This window comes from Abramis brama, assembly GCF_963993115.1.
Source record: "Abramis brama genome assembly, chromosome: 17".
In the NCBI taxonomy this organism is placed as follows: domain Eukaryota; kingdom Metazoa; phylum Chordata; class Actinopteri; order Cypriniformes; family Leuciscidae; genus Abramis; species Abramis brama.
Genome location: NC_139979.1, coordinates 13042923 through 13052465, shown reverse-complemented (window position 1 = coordinate 13052465; position 9543 = coordinate 13042923). Strand labels below are relative to the sequence as shown.

General features: G+C 36.5%; 1 protein-coding gene across 2 annotated transcripts; it reads right to left on the bottom strand.

Moving 5' to 3' along the window:
* Nucleotides 1–234: 234 nt before the first annotated feature.
* styk1b (serine/threonine/tyrosine kinase 1b) lies at nucleotides 235–8748 on the bottom strand. 2 transcript variants are annotated; one of them, XR_014603213.1, is made up of 11 exons: nucleotides 8571–8748; nucleotides 7043–7101; nucleotides 6737–6910; nucleotides 5945–6277; nucleotides 5671–5852; nucleotides 4193–4273; nucleotides 3792–4000; nucleotides 3655–3695; nucleotides 1929–2025; nucleotides 1328–1794; nucleotides 1017–1095 (listed from the first exon to the last, which is right to left on the bottom strand). XR_014603213.1 is itself a non-coding variant. In XM_084089145.1 (10 exons), the coding sequence occupies exons 2-10, from the start codon at nucleotides 7098–7100 to the stop codon at nucleotides 1599–1601; spliced, it is 1371 nt and encodes a 456-aa protein (XP_083945271.1). In that variant the 5' UTR covers nucleotide 7101; nucleotides 8571–8748; the 3' UTR covers nucleotides 235–1598. The 2 variants fall into 2 exon arrangements, 1 of the variants encoding a protein (XP_083945271.1); XM_084089145.1 differs by having other exon boundaries at nucleotides 235–1794.
* Nucleotides 8749–9543: the final 795 nt, after the last annotated feature.

Genomic DNA, 9543 nt, shown 5'->3' with positions numbered 1-9543 from the left:
GATGACATGGGGGTGAGTAAATTATCAGCAAAAGTTTTTTTAAAAGTGAACTTCTCCTTTAAGTGATGTGCTCAATATTGTATTGAGATGATGTTCTAACCTGTGTAGTAGTAGTAGCCTACTGATAAATAGTAATAAGTAATTATTGATGAATAAGTAATTATTTACATAAATGTGATGCTTTCCTAGTTTCTTTCTACATACATGCAAAATAATAAATTTTACAACATTTTAAATCACATGATTTTAAACCTAAATGTGATGGATTTAATGCGTGTATACAGAACATATTAAAATAAAGCCATTTTATTTTATTCCAGTCATATTTGCTGTTGAATGGAAGCAAAAATGAGTTAAGTAATTGTCTCTGTAATTTTAATCCTAGAGGTAGGCCTACAATACAATAGGGTCTGTAAACAACTTAAAATACCAGTACACATTCAAGGGAAAATGCAAAAATAATAACAGCATCAAGAAACTAAATCTTGTCAGAAAAAAAAGTGCTTAATGATATTTTGCCTAGTAAGAGTTCCTTCTTTAATGGCTGTACAGTGATCTGTACATAAGGTTCCTCTTGCCACCCGTCCCTTAAAATACGGAATCGTCCCGTATTTACAAGTAAGACGATGCGTCCCGTATCAAATCAATAAGGCACGGGATTTGTCCCGTATTTTTCATTAGGCCCACACATAGTTGAATAAAAACATAAGGATTTTGCAGTATGGATAATACTAATAGCAAATATAAAGAAATCAATTTCACAATAAGTAGTAGAGAAGCTCATTGCATGATTGCATTTTAGCGTCTTTGTTTCTATAGCGACGGAGTCGACGGAGTTTTATGTACGTAGGCTACATCATGCCATGATGTACATACATAAAAAATAAAAGAAATAAAAAAACCCCCCTGAATTTAAGTTTAATATACAAACTGATCACAGCAGTCAGATCACGCAGTTGTCACTCAAGTGATCATTTATATTTAACTTAAATTCAAGGTTTTTTTTTTTTTTTTTTGTACAGACCAAAACACACCACCACGCATGCGCGTCCAGTACGTGTCAGATCTGATCCATCTACGTCATCGTGCTACAGGCTGCAGCGAGGACCTTTTGTATATCTACGCTGGGCTCTGTCTACTTTTCTAGCATTTTTCAAATATTGCCAGTGGGTGGAGTCAGGCTCTGACCAGGGTTTGAGTTACCCTTTAAACAAGGCTGCATCATTAAACTGGCTCTGGACTGTCCTGGATCTCAATTTTGCTTGATCAGACCAGTCCAATAAGGTTGAAGCTTCTCGGTTCATTACTTTAAATTCTAGCTTTCCACAGCATCAGCAGGTTCAAATATCTTGCTGTACAATAAAATAGTAATTTGATAACAAATAAAATCATAAAATTTGGCAACATTAAAGAAAGTACGATTATATTTGAAAGCATTCGTTAAAATTAACATTTCATACTTTACTTTTTTAAAGTCAGTATGGCTGGTCGACAGTCAATTCACTCTTTAGGAATTGCTGGAGATGCATAGTGGTAGTGTACACCAAACAAAATAGAGTTATAGATGTGATGTATTGGTATGTGGAGCCATCTGGAGTTCAGAAAACTGTGTAGTTGTTGGAATCTCCATATCCCGCCTCTTTCAGATACTGTTCAAGATTGATTGGCTCAGGCACACGGAGAATACTGCTGTCATTGGCACTCTTCTCTCCAGATTGGAGTTTATGCCTGATCTCAGCCAATGAGGGGCGGTCGTGCTCCTTCCACTGACAGCAGGCTTTGATAATTGAGTAACTGGAGAAAAACAGTAGCAAATTGATATTTTGAATGTACAAAACAAGCACTGTATGAACAGTAAATTAGAATACAAAAAAATAAATAAAAAATACAATCATTTTATAAACAAATGTTTCTAAAGTTGCATTTACAGTGAGTTGGAGCAGTTGTTTGGTTTCTTCAGTGTTTTGGCTCTCTGATGATACTGTAGAAGTTCCTTTGCATGGATTTCAGCAAAAGGGACCTCACCTGAAAGTATGGAAAGAGTGTAAAAATAGGATAAACAAAAATGTGAGAAAGAACTTTGTCGTTCCAAATCCGTAAGACTTTCGTTCATCTTCAGAACACAAATGAAGATATTTTTATGAAATCAGAGCTTTCTGTCCCTCCATTGACAGCTACGCAACTACCACTTTGACGCTTCGAAAAGTTCATAAAGAGATCGTAAAACTAATCCATATGAATTGAGTGGTTTAGTAAAAAATTTCTGTAGAGACATGATCACTTTATATGAGAGACATGTAGAGACATGATCGCTTTATTTGATGAACAAATTGAATTTGGTCTTTTCACATATAAACATTTATCAACTCACTTATCAAGCATGTTCACTTGATGTGCGAGAACCAATGAGGTTAATTCTCGTGCGTCAAACAGGTTCGGTTGTTTAGCTTCTGTTTATATTCGCTGATTGCTTTATGAACTTATTGAAGCGTCAAAGTCGTAGTTGCGTAGCTGCCAATGGAGGTACAGAAAGCTCTCAGATTTAATTAAAATATCTTCATTTGTGTTCCGAAGATGAACGAAAGTCTTACAGGTTTGAAACGACATGAGGGTGAGTAAATAATGAAAGAATAAACATTTTTGGGGAAACTAACCCTTTAAATCCAGGGCTGCCAACTCTCACACATTGAGCGTGAGACTCACGCAATTGACACTTTTCACACGCTCTCACGCCACACATCCATTTTCTCACGCACAGAAAAATTGTGGAGCAAAGAGGTACTTTTAATATTAAACTAATTCTCAGCTCTTAGATTCCGTCAATTTTATTACGAAATTCAGCCAAAAATACGTTTGGCGCTTGTAAATGTGACGTGACAGATCGCTGAGCGCCTCAATTCAAGTGCACGTGAACCGATCATCTGTTACTTTTTTATTTAAAGATGCAGTACAACTTACCGAAAGTATACATAATATCGACCAATTAGTGTTTTTCAACCACGGAAAGAGGTCAATATAACAGCAGGAGAACAATTATGTCACATAACGTTACATTTACCTCAGGAAAGCCATTTAACGACCATAGCATGTTAATTAAATAGAAAAAATAGCTAGAGAGGAGATTTTGCTGAGCACTATATTACATATTTATTATATTTTTACTTATGTCATTAAATAATTGTTATTATAACAAAAACTGCATTATATTTAATTTAATATTATTGTTAACCTTTAATAATACCAGCAGATTGGGCCCTCTATGTTTACAGCATTAGGTGAGATTATTTAAAAAAAAAAAAATTAAAATAAACATGTATCCAAAATAGTCAATATTGAATCAAAATCGGAATCAAATCACAAGAATGGAATTGAAATCTTGAAATTTTTGTCAAGCAATAATAAAAACTGTATCCTATACCAGTCATTGTACAATGTAAACATTGTAACATGTTGTCACTAAACTTCATAAAATTCTATTTAGTTACCAAATGTTTTGACAATCACAATTACACTTATTGTGATGCAATATTTGTTTTTACATACCCCCCCCCCCCACCCCCCTCGCCAAAAAAAAAAAAAAAATCTCACTCCAAGCTAAACTCAAAAGTTGGCAGCCCTGTAAATCATCTAAAAAATAACAGACCATAGACTTACCAAGAGTCACCATTTCATACAGCAGCAGCCCAAATGACCAACTGCGAAAAAGAAAAGAAAAAAAAGAAATACAGATATTTTAGTTGAAAACTTGAAAGTTGCTTTTCCTCATGACGTGTATTGTGCTTTTTACTTACACATCACTTTTTGGAGTGGCGGGTCTCTTGGCCAATAGCTCAGGAGCCTGCCACTTTTTTCTTCCAGGATCTTCACTGTGATTAGCACTTTCTAATGTCCTTGCATATAAATCATCCAAACCCCAGAGTTTTGCGGTACAAATCCTGCTGACCAGTACGTTACGAGCCTTTATGTTGCAGTGGAGAAGATCTTTGCCATGGAGAAAGTCCTACAGAGAAAGAAGAAAAAAAGGTGAGAAGGTGTGTAGCCATGATGTCCAACCTTGAAACTGAGCAAAAATATCAAATGACACCATGATTGGCCAAGATTTTTTCATTTGCTAGGGATTATATTGTTAATTCAAATGCCGAAATGCTTGAATCTTTCCCTGAGATAGTGGTGATAACAACTTTGTACTCACCAGTGCAGAGGACACATGTGAGGCCATGGTGAAGATCTTTCTCTCTGTCATCTGATGCATGCCGTCTGGTCCAATATTATCCTATTCGAGACAGTGTTATTATCATTAACTAAAACTAAAACCATAATTACTGAAAATAAAATTAGTAGTATAAAATGATATTGAAAAAATTACTCCCTTTTTTAAATTAATTTTTTACAATTATTTGTAATCAGTTGAGTAGTCACTGATTAATGTACCAGCAGACCTGTTGAACACTATAAACAGTGGTTCTCAACTTGTTTTGCTTCAAATCCCCCATATTTTATATTGCCATCAAGCATAAACAACAGCCAATACAAGAAGTAAACAAGGTACCAAATTCATTTGCACCAAAAAACCATTAGGTTTATTTAGATTCACAATATTTGAGGTCAACAACAGCATTTTAAAATGTAAAAATATATTTGAAGCATTTTAAAAACAAAAGTCAATGAGCCAATTTATGGCACGCCACACATGACATGAAAAAAAAAAAAAAAAAAGATATTGTGGCCATAATTGTTCCCAAGACTTATCAATTTGTTCCCAAAATTTATTAAAGGTCCTGTTCTTTGTGATCCCTTTTTTCAGTGCTGTTTGCTGTTAGAGCATAAATAATACCTGTAAAATTATAAAGCTCAAAGTTCAATGCCAAGCCAGATATTTTATTTAACAGAAGTCCCCTTTCAAAGCCTACAGCGAACGGCCGGTTTGGACTACATCCCTCTACTTCCTGCTTTAATGACGTCACTAGAACAGTTTTTTGACTAACCTCCGCCCACAGGAATACACAAAAAAAGGGGGCGTGGTCTTGTTGCGCTCCCACGGAGAAGAGGAAGAGTTGCGTTTGTAGAGTGTGTTTGTCGCCATGTCGTCGAGACGCTGTTATTTTCATAATATTAAAGACATGTTTACAATAACACTGAGCGCATGCATCTCCACGTTATGGTAAGAGGCGTGACCTTTCCGGGCAACGTGCGCTAAGCTGATGTCGAATCACAACACAGGAACCGCTGGCACAATCAGAACTCGTTACGTATTTCTGAAGGAGGGATTTCATAGAACAAGGAAGTCATCAGTCCGTTTTTAGGACAGTGAAAACAGCGGTATACAGATAAGTAAATTGTGTGAAAAATACTGTTTTTTTACACGCGAAACATGAACACATGTTATATTTCACACTGTAAACACAATCAAAGCTTCAAAAACACAGCTCTGTACCAATTTATTTTATTATTAGATTTTTTTCTTTTTCTTTTGTGTCATCTGCAGGGTTCCTTATCAATTTACTTGATTTTTTTTATGTTCTATATCATTTTTTGCTAATCTGCATTTCCTGAATCTGGATTTAGCATTTTTTCCCCCCCGTTGTCAGTGACCTACCAGACCTGTCGCCTAAAGCTGTTACACACCAGTTGAGAACCACTGCTATAAAACATCCTGGTCCAACCTCTCACCTGTCTACACCTCCACAGGAATCCGAGCAGATCTCTGTTCTCCATCTCTTCAATAACAGTAATGAGAGGAGCCCGCAGGGATATTACTCCCAGAAGCTCCGGTAAGAAGGGATGAGGCCCTAACTGGGAAAGGAAGGCCGCAAAGCCCAAGAATGACTGACTTTCCTGGTTATTGGCTGAATCTGAATAGGAGAATGAAAACAGAGAGAGTGAAACTGGAATTCAAGATCTCAGTCAGACTTTATGATCATGTCATAATAAACCCCTCGGGCACCTTTAAGTACACGCAGCACCACATTTCTGTTTTCCATACGAGCTCTATAGAGTGAGACGGAGCTGTCTGACTTGAGAGAGTATGATGCTGGGAGAGGAGACACCCCTTTGAAGTTCTCTGGCAGTCGCTGACGTGGAAGTTCCCTGGGCTTTGAGAAGGCTGAAGCTGCGGCCCCAAAAGAGCCTCCACCATCGACAAAGTCCACGTGTGCATTTAAGGAGGCAGGTTCATGCCTATAGGAGTCTCGAACTTGTGATGTAGGGTTGAACGTCATGTAAGATGTAGTGTCCAGTGCTATTGGCTCACCTTCCAGAGCATTCAGACCAATAGGAGCTACGCAAAAGGAGATAGAAAGAGGGTGAGAGAGATTGTTTAGGTGGGGTGTGACGAATCAAAAGTATGAATAAAGCAGACTAGGATTCTTAATAAAGTCAAATGTCATGTATGTTTACTTAAGTGAAAGCAATGAGTATCAAAACCATGCCACTTTGCAAACAATTCCACTGTGTAGAAAAGAGGTGTGCTGAAATGCAGCATCAAATAATTTCCTACGCCCTTGCTACGGCGCGTAAGCACAGTAGTTTGCGTGCAGCAGTTACATTTAATCCCTGTATTATGTACAGACATTATATTTTGTTATTAAGAAATGTTTTTTGTGATCAACTTTTTATTAAATTGTGATAGGTACACATCCATTTTTTTATGCAACATACATGTAACTGTAACATACATGCATATATATACAAAAAACTTGGCATGTTGCTTCTTAAATGTATAGTAGCAGACACTCACCATCAATGCCTTGCAAATTTCTCCTAGTCCTGGTTGCTCGACTTGAGCGGGTTTGCAGGCGATCCACCTTCTCAGGACAGAACCTCAGCAGTAGCAGAAACACCAGCGTGACCAAAAAAGCCATCAAAAACAGCACCGGTACGATTATCACTTCCTGTTCATACACCCGTATCTCTGAGGGAGCAGATCACATGTTCACAAGGAATATAAGTGAGACGTTTGAAATTTCCGCATTCAACTTTTTGTTACACAGCTGTCTAATGTTGATGATGCCTGTGTTTTATCTGGCAGACATGATCTACTCACCACAAAATGTATCTCCAGATTTACATTCCGAATGTGCAGAATTAGAAGTCGTCGCCATCCTGTGCAGAGACAGAATATGTAAAAGGTATGAGAGTTTATAAAAGGTTGGAGTTTTTTTTTTAATTAGCTACCTACTTGTTCACCATTTCCAAATGCAGAGAACATTGAAACAATATGCTGTGGGTTTTACAATTAAAAAAATGAAAGCCTCCTTAGGACCCCTTATAATGGCAGTATGAAACATTATGTTGAGTTCTGGGTCAGTGTAACATGATCAGTCTTTTTATCATAAAAAGGCTTTGGGCAATTGAGACGCATCTTTTCTCATCATCAGTGCTTAGAGAAGGGTTTTTCTAGAATAACCACAGAGAGAATGAGGAAATAATAGAAAATACATTTCACATGCAAATATTTACTATATACACAAGTGAAATATGTGTACATAATGATGGTGTCTTTTTAGTATATTCTCAAACAGGCTACACTACACACCTGAGTTTTAAGTGCAATTTGAGATGACCTCATTTGCGAACAAACAGTGAACACACCCAATGCATTTTTTTATGAAGTCATTACAACAGTACATTTTCCATAGTTTGTATGTGCTCATAGCTGTAATTGTCATCTTTGATGTGCTAAAAGGTGAGTGTGTGCTTTCTAGGCCCATAAGTGTGTTTCGGACTGTGAAGTAAAAGGCAGCTGTTTTGGCTCCGTCTCTGACACATACACGGAACAGCCTTCTTATTTGGGTTATGATGCTCAACCTGTTTGTCTGCATTTTTCATTCTCGAAGACTACACAACGACACGTCATATACAACTCACAAAAGCAAATGAGATATATTGTGCATGAATATCTTTACTGAGTAAGTGTATTTAAAAAGTGTATTTTAAATAGTGTAATACTTTAAAATTATCCAGCAAGGATGCATTAAATTGATCTAAAATGACAACTAAGACATTAAAAATGTTGGTTTATTACAAATAAATCATATTCTTTTGAACCTTATATATTCATCAAAGAATCCTGAAAAATGTATCACAGTTACCACAAAAATATTAAGCAGCACCACTGTTTTTAACAATGATAATAATAAGAAATGTTCCTTGAGTACCAGCATATTAAAATATTTCTGAAGGATCATGTGACAGTGAAGATAATAATAAATTACATGACACAATATAAATGTAAACATATAAGTTATTTTAAATTGCAATATTCCACAATATTACTGTATTTTTGTATAAAAAAAATGCAGCCTTGTTGAGACTTTTCAAAAACAGTTAAAAATTTGTTCCGATCCCAAACTTTTAAATGGTAATGTAATACTCTCTATAGTGCCTTTTGTCATTCTTTTACATAAATGAGATGTGTTTTGAATTTAATTGACAATAAATACATTATCAAATCATCTGACTGCTAATTCAACACATAGCCTAGGCCCGCCTTGTAAACACAAGCACCAAGTCACGTCTTGCTAACCCATAAGCACCGTGGTCATTTTGTCTTCAGGTCTCCACTGCCCTACCTGCTGGTCACTGTGGTTGTAGGTGATCTTACTCCGTGATGTTCAGTTTCAGATTCTCTCTATTCAGATATTTTTCCATGATGAAAATAATATCCCATTGTTGAATACATCACATCCCCTTCCTCGTTTCTAGAAAATTTCCTTATGGTGTACTGTAGTACTAAGTCTGCTTGTGTGTGTCTATGTCACACCTTTGTTGGTTACTTAGCTCCACCCTCCTCACCTGTGCTACTTGCTGTTGTTGTTAACACCCTCCTTTACTGTGTAGGGTTACCAATAACATTATTTACCCATCAAAGGGTAAATGCCAAGCCCTTTTTACATTTAACAATGTATCATTTTCAGCCGTCAAACCCTATGAATGATGAAATGCTCAGACCCTGCCTCTACTGTTTTTGTATTAACCTAATCATCTATCAAGTTAAGCATATGTGGCAGTTTTTTTCCTGCATTAAACCAAACTGAAACCTGATTATCCAGCTCCTCGAGTTTCTCTAGGAGGGTCAGACATCCAGACACAACTTCTGACTGAGTTAAAGAGGATATACAGGTTTACCTTTCACTCAGTGTTTGTAATTTGGAACAAAAAAGGTTTGTTCACCCATTGCATTCCGTGTATGACAGCTGATGGCTTCAAGTATGACTTAAAAACAATGTGAATTTGCACCAATTTTATTCAGAAGTTGTTGAAATATACAGAGTATGGAGGAGTAGTGATCACATTGTGGTTGTGGGCTTGGTGGGTTGAGGCCCCATCCACTTCTTCCCTGGAAGATAAAAGAAAGAATGACTGGACAATGAACAGTCTGTAATTTCAATATCCAACTTGGGAATTCTTGTTTAAAAACATGTCACAGCTCAATAAATCATAAAAAATCATCTATGATGTAACTGTCCTTAGTAGGAAAATACCATTCGGTTCCATCATCAACCTGTTAAAATCGGTTAATTGACAAGCCATAAATAACTGTGT